Genomic DNA, 19,125 nt, shown 5'->3' on the forward strand with positions numbered 1-19,125 from the left:
GGCAGTCTCCAGTCGTCCTGATAAATATGTGGCCGCTGGACCCAGATGGCTCTGGAGGAGAAAGGAGGCTGGTGACCACCTTGCACAGTCCTCCCTCACTCAAATCAAAGTCAGCTGCAAGTTGTCATCATTTCCTTTGTGTCATGTTCCTCTTCTGAGAACAAAGGACAAAACAGCTTCTGACTCCTGCATCTTCCCTGTGTGCCCCTGCCTACATCCTTGGAGGGTACGGTGGACAGTGTGCTACAAAGCAAATGTTTTTGAAAGATTAGGAGTTTAAATGCTCCCTCCCAACCTGTCTTCAGATTTATCACAAGTTCAGAATGAGATAACAGTAGTAAAAGGGCTTAGAGTGGGGCAAGGAAAGAGAAAGGAATAAACATTTCTATAGTGCCCACTGTGTGCCAGGTACTATGCTAAGTGGTTTTTACAAATACCCTTTGAGGTGCTATTATTTTCCCTGTTTTCCAGTTGAAGAAAGGCACACAGGAGTTACTTGCCTGGAGTCACACAGTAAGTGAGGCTGGATTTGAACTCAAGGCTCCTTGACTCCAAACCCAGTGCTGTCCATCCTGTGCCATGAACTACCAGGCAGGTGGAAATAGGAAGACCTGAGTCTTAGCTCTGGCTTCGCCAGTACTAAACTCCTTACCTTGGACTTGTGGATTCTCTTTCCTGGATATATTTTCCCACCTGCAAAGTGAAGTTGAACTAGATAGATCAATGAGGGTTCTTTACACTAATGGTGTAAGGAACACTTATGACTAGAAAAGAGAGCACTTGACATTTATTTAATTAATACAAATCACAGTAGCACTGAAAAGTGGCTCTACTGGGTGGGGTTTGTTACTTAAATTTTTGCAAACAAGAGATGTGTGAGGTGGAGGCGCCCAAAAGAACCATTAATAAAATCTCTTTCTCACTACTGTCCCATCAACTTGTAGGACTCTGCCAGTCAGGTGAACCCCCTGAATATTGGGTTTGGTTTTGTTACTGAAGAGGAGGGGTTTTGAGCCATTTAGACTCATAATTCAGGTCACAGGAAGCAAAACACAGGACTCAGTATACTCCACCTCCAGGCTCAGTAAACTTCAGGAAAGGAAAGCCCCTATCCTTGTCCCTACCTATAAGGAAGGCTTTGCTGTGTAGGGCCAGTGGATTGTTCAGATTCCTTTTCACACTGATTTCTGCACATCAATCAATCAAACTCTGGAATTTCTTCCATATGGAAGCTTCTTGGAAGAGGCAGACTATGATTTCCACTTCTATCCTCAGGGAAAGTGGAGCAAGGCATGAGGTGGGGCTTGAAAAAAGGGATTGGATGCATGCTGAGCCCCAACCCTGCCTTCACTGTTTTGGGAGCAGAGCAGCTGTTTGTGAAATACCACAAACGCTCCCCCATTTTATGCTGACCTACTGTAGCAAAGTTCAAGTCTAGAAAGGATTTTGGAGCTTTACTGAATGTCCTGATGCTGGGGGTCACTGGCTTAGATACCTGTAAGACTGTGTCTATCCTCCCCACACTGTTAACTGCTACTGAGTGAATGGGTCTATCCCAACCTAAGGAGCTTGATTCTTTCATTCTCCACATCTGGCCTCATCACAAAAGGCAACACCCAGGAGCCTCAGCGCTCCCAGCTTAGAGAGGAAGGTTTCTGTGGCCTGGTTCAGTTGTGCCACAGCCTGACTCCTTTCCATGTATCTGGGACTCCTGGTTCCTCAGCTCCCCTTACTTGAATCTGCAGATCCAGTCACATCAACCATTGTTCCTTCTCTTTAATGAAATGCTCAGCCCAGCGCCGAGTCAGCTGCAGGTACAAGTTAGGCTGGTGGGGCAGGTAGTCCAGGTAGAGGCGGGTGAGGGTCTTCTTCGGGATGGCCTTCTCAATCTGGGTCCCTTCATGCCACTCGTTAAAGGAAGTGATGGAGACAATCTCTGGCCTTACCGTGAGGGCTGCCTGTAGGGCTGTCTCATAGTACTTGCCATTGACCCGGTTCCGGGTATTGTGGTTGTTCCAGGGCCTAATGCTAGTGTCAATATAGCCAGGCCCCACACTTGGAATGAACATCAGATTGTTGGCATCACAGAAAGTCTTGACTGCTTTCCAGTTCTGGTGGGAGGAGCCAAAGGAGAATCCATTGGAAGCAAAGTATGTGTACATGCCATCAAATCCAGCAGACAAGATGTCACGCTTGTGTGCCTCTTCTACCAACAGGGCGATGAACACCCCATCATAGGGAGTGTTTCTGATAGAGTGGGATCCTGAGGGGGTGAGGAGGTGGGCCCAAGCCTCAGGTGGGGTAAGGTATGAGTCATAGATGTAGAACAATGGTAGGCTCCTCCCCATGCTGTTTTTATAGCGATAAAATGCTCCATGGGATCCATACCTAAAGTGTGGGAAACAACACAGAAAATCCTGTTAGTAGTACATGCCCAATTTGTGAGCCCAAGATGGAGTAGGGCTGCCAGACCCTAGCCCCTGGGTATGGCATTGTGGCTAGGAGAGTTCTAGAACAGAAGTTTTTCATCTGGCACCTGTAACCTTAAAATTTTTTATTATAACTATTTCTATATAATTGGTGTCCTTTGTAATCCTGTGTGCATTTTATGTGTTTAAAAAACGAGTCTGAAAAGGGCTTCAAAGGCTTTACGAGACTGCCTAATGGGTCCAGGACACAAACCGAGGTGAAGAAGTCCAGTTCTATAACCAAGTTGGTTGTTGTATGGTTCTATGTATGTATATATGGTTCTATGTATGTCTGGTCTTGCATGTAAACTCTCTAAGTAGTCAACTAAAAATGTACCACAGCCCAGTGCTTTGGCCTTCTCCCTTTGATGTTGGAACATATGTGCATCTCATGTCCCAAACCCTCATGCTGGGATACCCCCACCTGCAGCCCAGTATAGGTAATTGTTCTGGATAGGATTCTTTTGCTCAGGCCCAAGGAGGTCCCCATGCTGAGCTCAGCACATCCAAAGCCTTACGTGTCAATGATGTACTTGACGTTGTCATGAAGCGTCCGGTCATCCCGACCCTTGTAGGGCTGTATGTGAAAGGCCACCTGCCATAGACAAAAATGAGTTGTGGGTTGTGAACGTGTGCCCAGGCCCTTCTGTCCCATTTGGGGTGAGTAGTACAGGAAGTGTGGCTGTATTATGCTCCCCCTTTCAGGAAGGAAACTATCCCTTCCTAAAGTAGTTGGGCCTGGCATGACACCCACAACCTTCAGGCAGCTATAGTGACCAGTTGTTGGAGCAGAAGAGGCAAAGATGACAAAGCTATGAAGTAATGAAAAAAAAGCACTGGCTTTGGAGTCAGACCTGGCCTAGTCTACCTTATGTAACTGTGGGCAAGTCACTGGGCCCTCTGGGCCAGCTCTGAAATTAGGTACAAGGACTGGCCAGTCCTAAAACCTATGACTTTATGACCTCAGTTCAAGTTCCATCTCTACCACTCATTAGCTGTGTGATTCTAGGAGCTTTGCACATAGACATTTAATAGAAGTAGCTAGGTAGTTCAGTTAGAGTGCTTGACTAGGAGACAGTAAGAACAGAATTCAAGTCCAGCCTCAGAAGCCAGCTGTATGACCCTGGGCAAGTAAGTCACCTAACCTCTGTCTGCCTTAGTTTCCTCATCTGTAAAATGGGAATAATAATAGCACCTACCCCTGAGAAAGGTGAGGATAAAATAATATTTGCAAAGCACATGCTTAAAGTGCTATATAGACACTAGCTTTTAATAAACACCTTGGACAGAACAGTTTCCTCATCTGCTAAATGGAGGTGATAATACTTTTTACATGGCTGTTATCCTTCCATTTTACAAATGAACTAAGAGCTTCTGGGAACCCAGTATGCCAGACCATCTTTAAATTCTCCCTGGTTGGCTCTTATTGAGAATTAGCCACTTCTTCAAAAGTTTCTGAACACTTGGAAAAGGAGGAACCCAAGAAAATAATCATATCCCAACAAACAAAGGAGCCCCGTATCCCACCCACACCGCAAAGTTAGCAAGTGCTTGCCTGGGGTGGGCAGAAGAGGGCTTGAAGCAAGGAAAGGAACTTCTTCATTTCCCTCTTCCCTCCCCCACCTAGATTTACTTACCTTGATGCTGTGCTGATGTGCAGTATCAAGAATAGCAGGTACTAAATCATCTGAGGGTTCCCCATTGTCATCAGCCATGCCTGGTGGGTACCAGGACAGGACCAGAACCCCTATGACACAAAATAGTAAAACTAGCCCACATGTAGACAGCATTTTCCTTACGCAATGCTATGAGTGCAAATGGGTTTTTTTTTTTAGCCCCATTTAACGGATGAGAAACATGAACCTCAGAAAGGGAAAGTAATTTGCCTAGGGTTATACAGCTGGTAAGCATAATAAGATCCAAAACTTGACTTGTAGGACAAGTGATCTATTACTTACTGCAGGTGGACAGTTTCAGGCCCAACTTCCTTACCCTACTTACATAGCTATAATTTTAAATTAAAATGTCAAACAAGTCAGTCTCTAACTTCAGAGTGGAACCTGAACGAGGTCAAGGATGTTCTGTTTCTCTTCATTTAGGAGAACTTAATAAAATAATGTTCTAATCTAAAAGATGCTGTAGCACTGGAGCTGTCCAGATATTGTGGTGCTGAAACCCTAGCTTTGGGGGAAATAAGAGCTGTCCCTCAGGTGAGTAAAAATACAAGTCGGCCCTAGCACACAAAAGACCATCTACGAGTAAACAAGAAAATGAGTTTAGCAATCCAAACTATTTCCTTTGAAAAATACTGTGTTTTTTTTTTTTTAATGAAATCTGTTGGGGTTTTTTTTTTAATGAAAAAAGCAAGAAAAATTCTACTGATGAATCCTGTTTAATAATTGCCTCCCCAAATCCAAGGGATCCTTGGGATCCTTGGAGTCAAAGTAGGTTCTGGAAGGACCAGAAATAGTCAGAGGACCACCTCCCAGGGTCTGAAACAAGAACATTTCTCTTCTCCCCAAAGTTAATTTCTTTCAGGACCCCAGTCTGCCAATGCCACTGAGAGAGCAGGCCAAGGAACCAGTCTCATCTTCCAGAGAGTAAAATTCTTTCTCAAATGGCCACATTGTGTGCCTACATTACGGAGCAGCAAAGGAGATCATTCAGTTCTGCAGGATTACTGAGGCCCTCCACTCCCCTGCCTTTGTGAACACCCACACCCTTTCAGGGAGCTCAAAGAAGTCTCCATCTTGTTATTAAGCACCTGCTTAAATGAGCCTGCAGCTCCTGTCACCTCCATTTGCCCAAGATCTCAGATGAAAAATGAAGACTCCATTAGCATGGCCTCTAATTGAGCTTGGATTTACTCTTCCTCAATCCAGTTTGCTCTGCCAATTAGGGTTCCAACCAAAGGCTTTGAATCCCTCTCCACCTAACATATCTTTATTCTTAACATATTAAGAACAGTTTGTTGGTCTCCCAAAATGGACAATTCCTGACTGGGAATATACCCTTGACTGCCTCTCCTATGTCCCTGGCTCAGAGATTAATATCTGGGATCAGGGAGGGAAGGCATGGCTGCCTGTTTAAGAGTATGTGGGGGAGGTAGGAGTAGTAGCTTACTTGGCAGCTTACTTGTGGAGGAAAGCACTGAATTTAAGAGTCTGAGAATAACTTGCTGAATCATGGTTCTGCTACTTATTACTTCCATGACTTTGGGCAAATCATTTGACTCTTCTAGACCTCAGTTTCCTCATCTGTAAAATGAGGATTTAGGGAATTTGAGGGGGTAGTGACTTGGTCGGTGATAGATTACCTGGGGGAGGGGCCCTTACCTTATCTTAACTGGGGCCCACGGAAAGGTCCTTTGTGTATTTTCATGGGGAGGGGGCCAGGGAGGATCCTGTTTGGGGCCCAGAAAGCCTTGGAGAAGGAGGTCCTTACCGATGGCAGCAGCTTTGAGCTGGTTCATATGTTCCCGCAAGACTTCGGGATCCCTGGAGCTGTAGGGTCCCAGCTCAGGGTAGAAGCTGGAGCCCAGGTCATCCGGGGGACTATGGCGGCCCTTGGGATAGCTGGCAGACACTTTGGGGTCCCAGTGCGGCACCATAACGTGGTCCCAGTGCACATAGCGGCCCTCCCGGCCCCTTGGGCTGCCATACCACGAATAATAGAAGACGTGGAGGTCGGAGTAGACAGGCGGACCAGATCCCGGGGCAGGAACAGGGGCCGGGGCCGGGCTCGGGCCCGCAGCCGTGCGGGGCGGCTCGGGGGGTGGCGGCTGCGGAGCACGGGCGGCCTCAGCCTCCGCTGCTGGGGGCCCAGCGGGCACGGGGGCACGGCGCTCAAATGGGCCCAACTCCAGTCCCGGGGCGAGTTCTGGGAGCCCATCGGGCGCCTTCAATGTGCGCAGCCCCATGAGGGTGCCAAAGGCGAAGAGTAGAACGAGGAAGAGCGCGATGCAAGCGCGGCGCCGCCGCCGGGCCATGACCCGCTGTAGGCCTCCCTCAGGCTCAGCCCCGCTACCAGCCTACCCCCCAGCCGCGCTCGGGGGCCTTCCCTGCTTAGCCATGGCCCAACCGGCCTCCCGGCGGGAGAGCGACGGCAGCCGCCCGCACCTAACTTCGACCCGCTTGCGGCCTGCGTCCCACAGAGACGACTTCTCGATCCTAACCTAAAAAAAATAAATAAAAGAACACAATCGACTCCTCCCGAATCCTCCCTGCAGTGCAGGCGGGCCCTGCACACAGAGAATGCAGTCGGCTTGAACCATGTTGCCCAATGCTTTGGGGGTGGGATCGGGGGAGGTGGAGAGATCAATACTGAAAGAGGTTGAAGTAAAATACAACTGCCATCCCTGCGGGGCTCTGCGGACCGAGAATCCTCCACTAAAGTCGCATTTTATTTGTTCTGTGTTAACTGTTTCTTTAGGTTCAGCATGATAGAGGAAAAGATCAGATGGAAATCTATGGAAGTTCCCTCCCCCCCCCCCCCCCCCCGCCCCCCTCCGCGCCCTAGTGCTGCATGGAAAGGCCCGAGCTGCGACTTTAGGGATGCTCTGGTCTAGATTCCTACTATCCTGGCCCTATGCTCCAGGCCATCGCTCGAGTCCTGGAGACTCAGGTACCCCACAGCTCCGCCCTCAGGGAGCACAGTACCGGGCTGGTATCAGAATCCCTAAACCAGCTGCTGCTAATCAGATATTTGGCATCCAGCTCCAAACCGGGTGTTGCTCAGAGCTCCGGGATGCTGTCCCCTCCATTTATTCCTAGGATGGGCTCTTATCGCCCCTCCGCAATCCCTGAACCGACTGAATCTAACACTTATCTGCCTGGCTGAGCCTCCAGCAACGTCCTTCTCCACTATCTCTTCTGCGCACAATTCCGTCCCACAGGTGGACTCCCTGCCCCTCCAAACACCTTTACTGCTTCTGTGGAGTAACCTGTTGCACATAGGACATCCTTCCGTTTTACCCTCTTTCTCCATCTACTGAAGTCTACACAGAAGCACACACACACACACACACACACACACACACACACACACACACACACACACACACACACACACACACACACACACACACACACACCCCTCTGTCCAAAAGTACCCTTCAATGACCGGTAACGCGGGGACCTATTAATGTCATTATTAGTACATTTTTTTCGATCGAGGAGAGGGGTGAACCTATGATTTCTTAGTGTAGGGAACTCCTTATTGTAATGCAGATGGGCACAGAACAGAACTCAGGGCTTCTTACCTGGAGCTCAACTCTCAGTCCATTCTACCATGCTCCGCTTTATTCCCTACATCACCCCTGGGAGGTAGGTTACTGAGTGTCTGAGCATCTGCATTTTACAGATTACGGAAATTAATTGACCAAGGAAGAACAGGTAATAAGTTCTTTCACACGTACACACTCTAGATTTGGAATTGGATAACTGGATTCAAATTCTGGTTCTGATAATTAATATTTTTAATGTTTATTTTTTATGTGTTATCATGTTTTTGTATCTGTGGGACTCTGGGCAAGCAGTTAAATTTCTCCCAGCCTCAGCTTTCTCAACTGTAAGATTAGGTAGGTTGGTTCTTGTTGTTTAGTCACGTCCAACTCTTTGTGACCCCATTTGGAGTTTCCTTGGCAAAAATGCTGGAGTGGTTTGCCATTTCCTTCTCCATCTTGTTTTACAGATAAGGAAACTGAGGCAAACAGGGTTAAGTGACTTACCCAGGGTCACAGAGCTACTAAGTGTCTGAGGCCAGATTTGTGGCCTCCTACTTTGTCCCCTGTGCCATCTTACTCTCTTCTCACTCCAGTGAGCTATTGAGAACACTGTAGCCATGGAGCTTTTGAGAAGTGGGAGTGCTGAAATCCCAGCTTTGGGGAGAACAAAGCTTCTGATGACAGGAAATGCAGGTCAGAGTCTGAGGATCTCAGACACTCCTTTCACTGTAACATGATATGTGCGTAAGAGAGGAAGTTGCCCTAGAATCCCTTGATTTGAAGGACTTTCAAATTCCTGTTGACAATTCAGTGGGCTTGTATTGTAGCTATCTCTTCCCCATGTGGGGATCAAAACTTTTCCAGATCTTTCATCTTAACTGGGAGATTCACATTCATAACTTGAAAGAAGGGGAAAGATTTTTAAAATGGAAGTTAAAAATGAATACAGTCCAGGAATGGTGCACAGTTTATGGAAATGTGTGAAAACAGAACATGGAATATCACATTTAAGAATAGTTGGCATTGTTGAAATGTAGAGTGGCCCAGAGACCAATTCAGTGCTCATATAAAATACTTATCCCAATGTACTGATGGATTAACTCAATAAACACTTGTCCAATTGCATGTTATAATCTAGACAAGATACATTCTTCATAAGCTTGATTTTTCCTATGTTGATTGCTAGGCTGGTCTCACTTTGTAAAGACTTTTCTAATTCCTTCCTTTCTCCTAAGTTTTTATCTTCTCTTGCTTGTCAAGTTACCTAGAAGTAATTATTATAACATTCATATAACACCTATTATGTGCCAGGCACATAGCTTTACAAATATTATCTATTTTATCCTCACAACAGACTTGGGAGTTAAGTGTTATTATTATTATCCTCATTTTACAGATCAGGAAATGGAGGCAAAGAGATGTTAAGTCCAATTTTATGAACATTTATTAAGTGTCTGCTATGTGTCAGGTACTCTGCAAAACACTGGGAATACAATTAATAAAAGGAAAATTCTCAAGGAGAATTAAAAAGTAATAAGAGGAGACAGCACATAAAAGGAAACAAGGAGGCGGAGGAAGACCATGGGGTATCTAGTATGGGGGCATCTTGTTCAGTGTAGTCAAAACCAGGCAGAGCAGCAGATGCAGAGTGAAACAAATGGGAAAAGTCCAGTTTCTTTCTTCTATTAAGGATGGCACTGGGAGGAGTTTGGTCCTCTATCCTTCAGATACGGAAGGTGGTGTCGGCTTGAGTTAACAGCATAATGGTGAGATTAGAGGTGAGAAGCTTAACCTGGGAGGGGCATCTCATTCTGTGGAGTTGAAACAAGGCAGAGCAACAGATACAGAGTGGAGTGACTGGCCCAGGGTCTCATGGTTATCTATTAAGTATCTGAGGCTTCCTTTGAACTCAGGTCTTCCTGTCTTTAAGACCTGCACTCTACCCACTGAGCTGTAATGGGAGTTAAAAATCTTCCCAGTTCATTGATATGCCTCAAGTGGGGCTGTTGAGGGAGGCTTGATTGGGGAAGGCTTGTTTTGTAGGGGGGCCCACACCTTTGCTGATTGCTGGTGAGGCACTGGGTTATACCTCTGGCTCTGAAGAGTATAAATGCCCTGAGGTGAGGTTTTGCTTTGGGGCTTAGTTTTTGGAAGAAGTTTTCATGTGCCAGATGAGTCTCTGGGCAACTGTTTTAAGAACCTCCCCCTCTTTGAAAACCCAGATTTTGGTGCTTCTCTCTCTGGTAATTATGTATGTATTGCATATGGTCAGACAGTTGGAAGCTCTGGCTGTTGGTCTTTCTGTTTATAATCTCTACTTGTAATTTCTATTTGTATTTTCTTGGAAGTCCAGGGTGCTGACTTTTTCCCCTGAACTAAGTGAATGATATATGTGCTTGATTAAAGTATATTGCTGACCCCTCAAAAGTTGCTTTCCTTTTAGAAAAGCAGATCGAAGAACTTGTGCAGCAGGCCCTCCTGTGTGTGCCAGGGTCCTTGCTGCCCCCACTTCTTGGTGTACGTGCTGAATCCCTCAGTAGAATATGAGTTCCTTAGGGGGAGGGAATGTTTCTATTTTGTTTCTGTATCCCTGACACCTAGCACAGTGCCTGGAACATTGCAGGTACTATAAATGTTTGTTGAATTTAACTGAGGAGAGAACCTGTAAAACATTTGTGAAATTACATAGCCCTTCCAGTAATCACTAACCTTTCCTCAACATTGAGACCCATCCTTTTTTTTTTCTTTTAACACCAAAATTATCCAGGTGATGATGGATTGCTGGGAGTTCAAAACAATTCTATCCTGTACACAATGATCTCAGGAGAATTCAAATTGCTAGTGACTCACGGGGTTAATGGAAAGAGCATGGTGGGTGGAAGAAGGCAGAAGCAGATAGTCCAAGGCTTCCATTTTGCATCTATAATAGAACAAAAGAAATGTTCCATTATTTCAAAGGTAAAAATGTAATTTTATTCTGCATCATGAGTAATAATGACTATGAATAGCTTATAAAACCTGGTTTTGCTGGGGTGGTGGTGGTTATTTACCCCCGAACGGCTCTACACTCACCTCCTTTTAATCTGTCACCACAAACCTGCACTAACCTCTCTGTATTTACTTGGTCATGGGTCCACAATCCACAGCATTTGAGAAACCTTTGTCCTCTGGGAGATGGTACCAGGACATGACATTTGCTCCCTGGATTCCTTGGTCTGCAGTCCAACTGAAGGGATGCCATGTGGTCCAACAAAAAGCCTGGGGCAGCCTAGTCTATGGTCAAGGCATGAGAGGGCAAAGGCTTAGGAAAAATAAGGAAAGGACAGCTGAAGAAGCACTAGGTGAGACAGGCAGAAACTGAGGATAAAGGTGGGGGCAGAGGGCACCTTTAGCAATGTATCTCATTGTGTCTAATCAGATCAATATGAGGTTGGAAGGCTCTATTTGGGCACAAATAGTACATAGGAACATTTGGGATGGAGATGTCTCTAAACTGGTTTTGTTTGTTTGTTTCCATCTTAGGGTAGGATCCCTCCCTGCCACCGTAAGCAGGTCAACATTAGGTTAGGTCAAGTAGACAATTTTTAGGGGACCTTTTCTAACTCCTTCCTTTAAGCCAGGAAGTGGCCTTGTCTGTCCTTTAAAAAGGCTGCCCAGACACCCAGGGGCCTGCTGAATCCCACTGCTGCTTCAGTCCAGTGAGATGACCCATTAGCCTGGGCTGCCTGTGTGCAAGGTTGTGACTATAGCTTCCAGTGTATCCACACCTTCTGTTTGGTCAGTTGCCTCACACCACAGAACTTTGAGGCAGGTAATAATGGTAAAACTATGTGTCGTTTGATTTGGACATAAATTGGATTTAAGTGAGGCAGAGTTGCCAGAATTCATCAGCCTCACTCTCTTTTCCAAAGTCATCTGAGTCTAATGGTAAGACAAATGTCAAAACAACTATCAGTGGCTTGGGATGCAGTGGATGGCCTTGATGTCTTCAATGTCTGACCAAGTTCTAAGCTCTCCTCAGTGCCTGCTTCAAGCTTCCTTCATGATTATTGGAATAAATGGTTTACATCCAACTATTTCCCTTGGGAAGTCTTCACATGCTTGGGGTAGACACTCCTCCCAACTCACCCATGAGTCTGAGACCTGTTGGTTACCCTCAAACTGGTCTAACCTGTCTGTTGAAATGGTTTACCAGGGTGTGGCTGCTTCTTGGAACCATAGGTGAGAATTGGGAGACAGGTAGACATCAAAGGTGGAAAACAGTCCAGGCAAGATCTTGGCAACCCTCACAATGGAAGTACTAGTCTTCTATTCACACCCCAAACACCCCATCCATAGAGATGGCTGTGGGCTGGAAATGCTCAGATGAATTTATGTTTTCATTCTAGAGGCAACAGGAAGTCATCAGAAGTTATTGAGCAGAAGTGTGTGTAACAAGGGCAGGCTTATATTCTAGTAAGTGCATCTATGTGGGGGATGGATTGGAGGAGGGGAAAGATGGCAGTCATGAACTCATTCAGGAGACAGTTGTTCAAAGGAGAGCTTGATCTAAGGGTGGTGTTCATGTGTGTGGAGAGAGGTGAGTGGGAGAGAGAATACGAATTTATTAAGTACTTACTATGTGCCAGGCACTGTGTTCTAATTAAGTAACAGTGAATATGAGTATAATTTAATGTTTATATTAAGTAATATAGCAAATACAAAGGGTTTTACAAATATCTCATTTGATAAGGGAAGGACACAGAGGCAATGGATGCTATTTAGGTTGCTCAGTTTCCCTCATCTGTAATACGAGGGAATGGTTACATACATACATATATATATATACAATATATACATACATATGTGTGTATACATGTATATGTGTCTACATATATATGTATATGAAATTTCTCCCAGTTCTAAGTCCTATAACTTAAGTCTTTTACATTATTTCCTATAGGTGCAACAATTGGAAATATGCTGCCACCAATTTACACTTGTCAAGTATTTCTTCAGTGACCTTTGACTCACCCTTGATTTTTATTCTATAGACACTGTTGAGTTCCATGATGATCAGTCATATAACATCAAAGGAAAATATTTCTATGAAGCTGGCTTCTCTATAGTCCTGAGAACAGTTTGGGTTGTCAGCAGCAAGCCCTTCTCTCAGTACACTGTCAGTCAGTCGATAAACATTTGCTAAGTACTTCTTATATGCCAGATACTGTGGCGTTGTTCATTTGTATCTAACTCTTCAAGATCCAAGGTTTTCTTGGAAAAGATACTGGAGTGGTTTGCTCATTTTACAGATGTGGAAACTGAGGCAGACAGGGCTAAGTGACTTGCCCAGAATCACACAGCTAGTAAGTTTCTGAGGCTGGATTTGAACTCAGGAAAATGAGTCTTCCTGACTCCAGACCCAGTGCTCTCTCCCCTGAACTCAGCTGCCCTTGACATTGAGTTAAGCAAATACAAATAAAAAGAAAGGCATTCCTGGCCCCTCCAGAGCTTACAATCTACTGGGGAAGACCACCCACAAAAGGAAGCTGAAAAGCTGGGGAGACAAAAGGGGGAAGGAGGAGGTACTAGGTTCTGGGGCAAGATGGAGACGTTCAAAGATTAAAAGTAGTGCTGCTTGGGGGGCATGGGGGCAGGGTGTAAATGAAGCCCAAGAAGGGAGATTTCAGAAGCAAAGAACACCTAATCTAAAGCAGGAGTCGACAGAGTAAATAAGGACAAATGCACTCTTCTTTGCCTCTGGTCTGGATCTGTGGGGCAGCCAGGGAGATTAGACGGCACTGGGAGAAAGCAAGAACCTCATTTGATCAAGAATTCTTCCTATTGGAGATAAGGTATCTGTTCTCTGACTTTAGAAGAGTAAGAACTGAGAATCCCTCATTGTCAATCAACACTCATTTACTGATAGCTTCTACCATGCTAGGCAAAAAAGAAAATCTGTCCCGATTCTCAAAGAGTTTACATTTTACTGGTTCTTTCAAACCACCCCTGGGGATATTCTGAAGTGTTGTGAGCCCCTTTCAATGGATGAGCTGCTTGGTGTGGAGGGCAATAATATGAGATAAAGATGGTCAAGTAGGAAAAAGTCAAATGGTGGTGGACCTTGAACGCCAGGGTCAGACCCATGAACTTTATTTGATGATAGCACTAATTATTATTCTTCCCAAAAGCCCCACTCTGACACCTCATCATAGGATGGAGGCTGCCCCAGCTTCTTCAAGTCAGTGCCAGTGGAGTTCAGTCTCATTCCTAGTCTACCAAGCCAGTCCCACGAAAATACCAAGTTTGCTGCTTTGTCTCTAATAGATTGGTCATTTGGTGATGAGATCGTTGGCTATGGAAACAAGCTCTGGAGACCCACAGTAGGAGTTGGCATAAGAATCCGCAAAAATTATATGGTTATATGTGGGGACTTGTCTAGGATAACTATAGGACCTTGCAAATTTTTAAGAAACTGCTAGAGGGAAGATCCCTTTGGAAAAAGAAATCCCTTTGTTAGAGAAACTAAAACTGCTAGGAAAAAAATGTCTTTTTAAAAAAGTTATCTTGTTATAAACTGTATTGGAAGCAGTCAGGTTTTTTTTTCTGGTGTGTTTGACAGTCAAGCTGGTTCTCTTTGAGACAGTTTTTGCAGACTTTTCCATTTGTTGATTCATTGACTGTTCAGGTACTTATACTTGCTATATTACTTATACATGTATAAGTTCTGATATTTAGAAATGTGATGATCAAAAAGTTCTGAAAGAACAAATTTGTGGATAATTTAATCCTTTTATTAGTAAGACCAGCAGGTTATTAATAAAAGGATGGTCAATTGGCCTTTTGACTTAGACCAAAAGACCCCTCATGGCAGGGGGGTCAAAGTTTATATGTCCTTTGAAGAAGAGATGTTCCTGAGGAATGCCTAATAACCTCTGACTGGTCAATCAAAAGGGAGGTGGGTTATCTTGGGCACACAAATATTGTGTCAAAGGGACATCAGTTTCTGTATCACCTGTCTTGATAATAGGGAGAATCAACATTTTCCTAGGACCTGTCTGAGCAAATACAATGAGCAGAAATGCATCCATTAGCTTAAACCATGCGTGGGGAAGTTTGGATTCAGTCAAAGGGCCACACTTGAGGACCTAGAGGGCCCATGTGGCCTGGAGACCACAGGTTCCTCACCCCGGCCCTTAACTTAGAATTGTTTTTACTGTCTAATTAAATCTTGGCCTGAATAAATTTTTAAGAGAGATTTTACACACTGGTTGATTTCTGGATGAGGAAGTAGAAAAGAGGAAAACCTTTGGTCCTAATACAATAATTAGCTATTAAATATAAGAGAAAAATATTCATTTCTCACAGAAGCATGGTTTGCATCCCTAAAATAATTACTGTTGACTAGCAATGCACTTAAAGCATACTATAATAACTCATAAATATTTGTCTTTGTCCTCTTTCCTCCCTTCCTTCCTTTCCTTCTTTCTTTTTTCTTTCCTCCCTTCTTTCTCTCTCTTCCTTTCTTTTTCTTCTTTCTTCCTTTTCTTTCCAGCCATGAATACTTGTTTTTGACACGAGTACAAATAGTTTATCTGAGATTCTTTTGAACTGTAGATTTGCTTGGTGGCCTAGAAAACCTGGAGTAACCAACCCTAAGTAAAATTTCTTTTCTCTAGTTCTTCACTCTTATTCAAGGCGGATGTGATTTATTGTCTCTAACTGATCTTATTTGTCCTTTTATTGGATGAATTTTGAACTCCAGTAGGATTGTCTTTTCAGTGGCAGGGATTCAGTGGGGTGGTAATTTTGGATGCCTTTTACATTAGGAATCCAGAGAAAGTTTACCTTGATTTCAAAAGGGATTGCCTATCATACAGGGAAATCTTGAGAACTTTTGGTGTGCCCTATGTAGAAAGGGAAGCCTAAAATTTTTGTGCTTACTCCATTTGGATAACCTTATATACTGAGGGAATCATAGAAGAAATTTTCATCTTAAACAGCTTGTTTTGGAGGCAAAAGATACCTGTGGAAAGAGCTCCACATGATTTGGGAAGCTGCAGAGCAAGAGTTCTTAACCTGGCCCCTAAGTGGTTCACAGATAGATTTTAGGGGGTCCGTGTGCTTGGATGAGAAGAAAAATCTTTATTTTTATTGAAATTTAGCATTTTCACAAATTATTTAAAAATATTATTCTGAAAAAGAACCCAGGGGATTTACTGGATTGCCAGAGGGGTCCATGACATACAAAAAAGTGAAGAACCTGTTCCTTAGCAATTATGACTTTGCTGTGGAACTACTTTTTGATATGGAAAGATTGGTTTTATATTACTTAAAAAGTAGTTATTTAGTAACTAAACCTGGCCTCTGAGTGTGCATCAGGAGTAAAGGAGTAGAGATAGCTTATAAATTATCAAGAAAATTGAGAAGGGATTGAATCTCAGAAATTAAGACCCATTTGGTATTCTAGCTATACCACCTGAGAAGGAACCAGGTGGGGTGGGAGGGGAGGGCTCCCTTTTTGCTTCAACCATGACTCCTTGGGGTGGAAGAGTACCTTGTAAGCTTCAAGGGGTTCAGAGAATGCTATGACTGTCATCTCCCATTACCAATGGTGGTACAACCATGGTCCAGGAGTTAGTCAATGACTAATTCAATGACCTCTTTGGAGGGAAAGGTAGAGAGGGGTAGTCAGTCAATAAACATTTATTAACCACCTACTGTGTGCCAGGAACTATGCTAAGAACTGGAGACAGAGAAGCAAGGGAGACAACCTCTGCATAAAAAATGCCATGTACAAGATAAATAGGAAACAAGAAACAAAATGGCAGGGCAGTAGATTTAAGAGGGATTTGTAAAGACTTCTGTAAAAGGTGTTATTTTGGCTGGGATTTGAGGGAAGCCAGGGATGCCAGGAGGCAAAGATTGTGGATGACAGGAAGGAACATATTCCATATGTAGCCAGTGAAAATGCTGAAAGTTGAGATATGGAATATCTTGTTGAGGAGTAGAAAGGAGACCATTGTCATATACTGTGTATGTGTGTGTGTGTATGTGTGTGTGTGTGTGTGTGTGTGCACATGTGCTTGTGCACCCCCATTGAGAGTGAGAGGTGGGTATTCAGTATAAGAAGATTGAAAAGGGGGGAAGTGCGTCCAGGTTATTAAGGACTTTGGATGCCAGTCAAGGTAAAGTACCCCAGCACCCCCTGGACACAGCACCAATTTTGTTATAGATCTGAGCCCAGAATAGAATGACTGCTGCATAAGAGAGGAAGAGGATGAGGATGAGGACCCCAATCCCCTGGAGTCAGTGTACCCTTGTTGCTAGGCTGAGGAAACTTGGCCATGGTCCAGAGATTGTTTGTTTATAAATTATCAAGAAAACTGAGAAAGGATTGATTCCCAAAATTAAGACCCATTTGGCATTCTAGCTGTACCTGCTGAGAAGGAACAAAGTGGGGTGGGAGGGGAGGTTTCCCTTTTTGCTTCAGTCATGGCTCCTTGTCCCATTCTTCTACTTTGGATGGAAGATATCTTGAGAATTTAAGGAGTTCAGAGGATGCTGAGACTCTTACCTTCCATGGTCAATGGTGTTGTAACCATGGCCCAGCATCAGTTGACAGCACTGTTATGTAGAGGATCAAAGAATCTGGACCTAGGTGAGATGGTTTTTCTTTTCTCTTGTCCCTTGAGGCTAAGAGACTAAGCGAGGCTTGATCAAGCCTTCATTTTGGTCACAACTGTTTCTGATCACAGTGAGATGGAAAATGAAGGAAAGAAGGATGGAGGAGGGGATGTCAGGATTTCAGCCTTTGCCCAGGAACAGCCTTACTGCTATGGAAGCTGAACCTTGTATTTCTTGCTTTTCAGTTTTGCTTCAGAAAATGTTCTTTAATCAATTATGTGAGTGAGAAGTCCTTTGAGGGTCATTATAGGGAAAAAGACAAAGGGATGAGAGTGATGAGACAAGCTGATTATGATTTGGGGGTGGAGGGGACAAATTTATTATACTCCTATAGTATCTAACTTAGAATCTAGGATAGACAATCAGGGAGCAGCCATTTAGACTCAGTTGGCATGAAATGGATGCTTACAGGCTGGGATGTCAGGTCTTCTTAGCACATGTACTGATAAGTGAGCTGGTGCAGTTTGATCTTGGAGTGCCACCTCATGGCTTGTGCATGTATTGCACCCCCAAATATTAATCATACACCTAGGAGGCACATGGAAACATTGCTAGTGTGTTCAGACTACTCAGTGTTCTTTGATCACAGCACTCCCATCTTTCTTCTCCAGGCCTTTATGTTGCATTTCCCATGCCTCCCTCCACTTCCTAGCTTCCCGTCAATCCTCAGCTCAAACCCAGCCTTCCTTAGGAAGCCTCTCTCAGTCCATCTGTGATCTCCATGTTCTTTTAGTGGAGAAACTATCTGAGATTACCTTCCAACTACCATGCATATATTTAGTATGGATCTACTTATATAGTGTCTCCCCCATTAGACTGTACTCTCTTTCCCCCATTCCTTTGCAGAAATAGAAGCTTCCTGGGTATGAAACATTTATTTTTATATTTTTTGATGTATTGGTCAATTTTACTGATTGTTTTTTCTCTTTATTTTTTCTTTTAAGAATATTCTTTATTATATGGGATAACTCCTTAAGAGGGGGAGAATGGAGAAGGACACAAGGGGAAATTTAGGATTGAAATTAAGGTAAATTGAGGCACAAAGTTCTGAGCAAGATCAATTTATTGACAAAGTACAAATTTGCCAGTAAACAGTCTTAGCCTCAGCTAGTTAAGACCTTGAATGAGAGCTGGCAAGTCATTTTTATAGCCAAAAGGAAAGGCATCTGAAAACTGGAAGGCAGTATCATAGACAGGGCAAAGAATATGATTGGTTACAAAGTCAGAAGCATCATAGATGTGGGGGACAATATTACTGGCTAGAAATTTGGAATATAGCCCCTCCTTCCATCTTGTTGCTATGGAAAACTCATTGATGGTGTCCACCTGCACGGCTAGTTAGTGTCACGGTGATTACAGACTAGATTTTCTTGAAGGACATCCAGTGTTGCAGAAATAACTGACCAGACTTAATGGTATCCACTTGCAGCCTTCAAGGAGAACAGATTTTCTTGACACAAGAATAAAACAGTGGCTAGCAGGAAAACTGAACTTCCAAACTTGACTCAGAAATAATTGAAATCCGATTTAGAGAGTAACGTAAAATATCAGTGGTAATACAAAATGAAATCGACTACAGATAGAATCAATTTGATTTTCTCAATTTTCATGTAAAAACAAAAAAATTCAATCAAAATTTTATTTTTGTAGAAAAGGAATTTAAGATCCTTGAAGGCAGAATCTGTCTTTTGCCTTTCTTTGTAGCCTTACTGCTTCGAATAGTGCTTGGCACATAATAGGTGGTTAATAAAATGCTTGCTGACTTTC

General features: G+C 43.9%; 1 protein-coding gene across 1 annotated transcript; it reads right to left on the reverse strand.

The window, feature by feature from the left end:
* Window positions 1-770: 770 nt before the first annotated feature.
* Window positions 771-6,655, reverse strand: MANEAL (mannosidase endo-alpha like). The gene is made up of 4 exons (XM_072610002.1): window positions 5,913-6,655; window positions 4,106-4,215; window positions 2,987-3,063; window positions 771-2,388 (listed from the first exon to the last, which is right to left on the reverse strand). The coding sequence occupies exons 1-4, from the start codon at window positions 6,454-6,456 to the stop codon at window positions 1,752-1,754; spliced, it is 1,368 nt and encodes a 455-aa protein (XP_072466103.1). The 5' UTR covers window positions 6,457-6,655; the 3' UTR covers window positions 771-1,751.
* Window positions 6,656-19,125: the final 12,470 nt, after the last annotated feature.

The sequence above is a fragment of the Notamacropus eugenii genome, chromosome 5 (genome assembly GCF_028372415.1).
Source record: "Notamacropus eugenii isolate mMacEug1 chromosome 5, mMacEug1.pri_v2, whole genome shotgun sequence".
NCBI lineage: Eukaryota > Metazoa > Chordata > Mammalia > Diprotodontia > Macropodidae > Notamacropus > Notamacropus eugenii.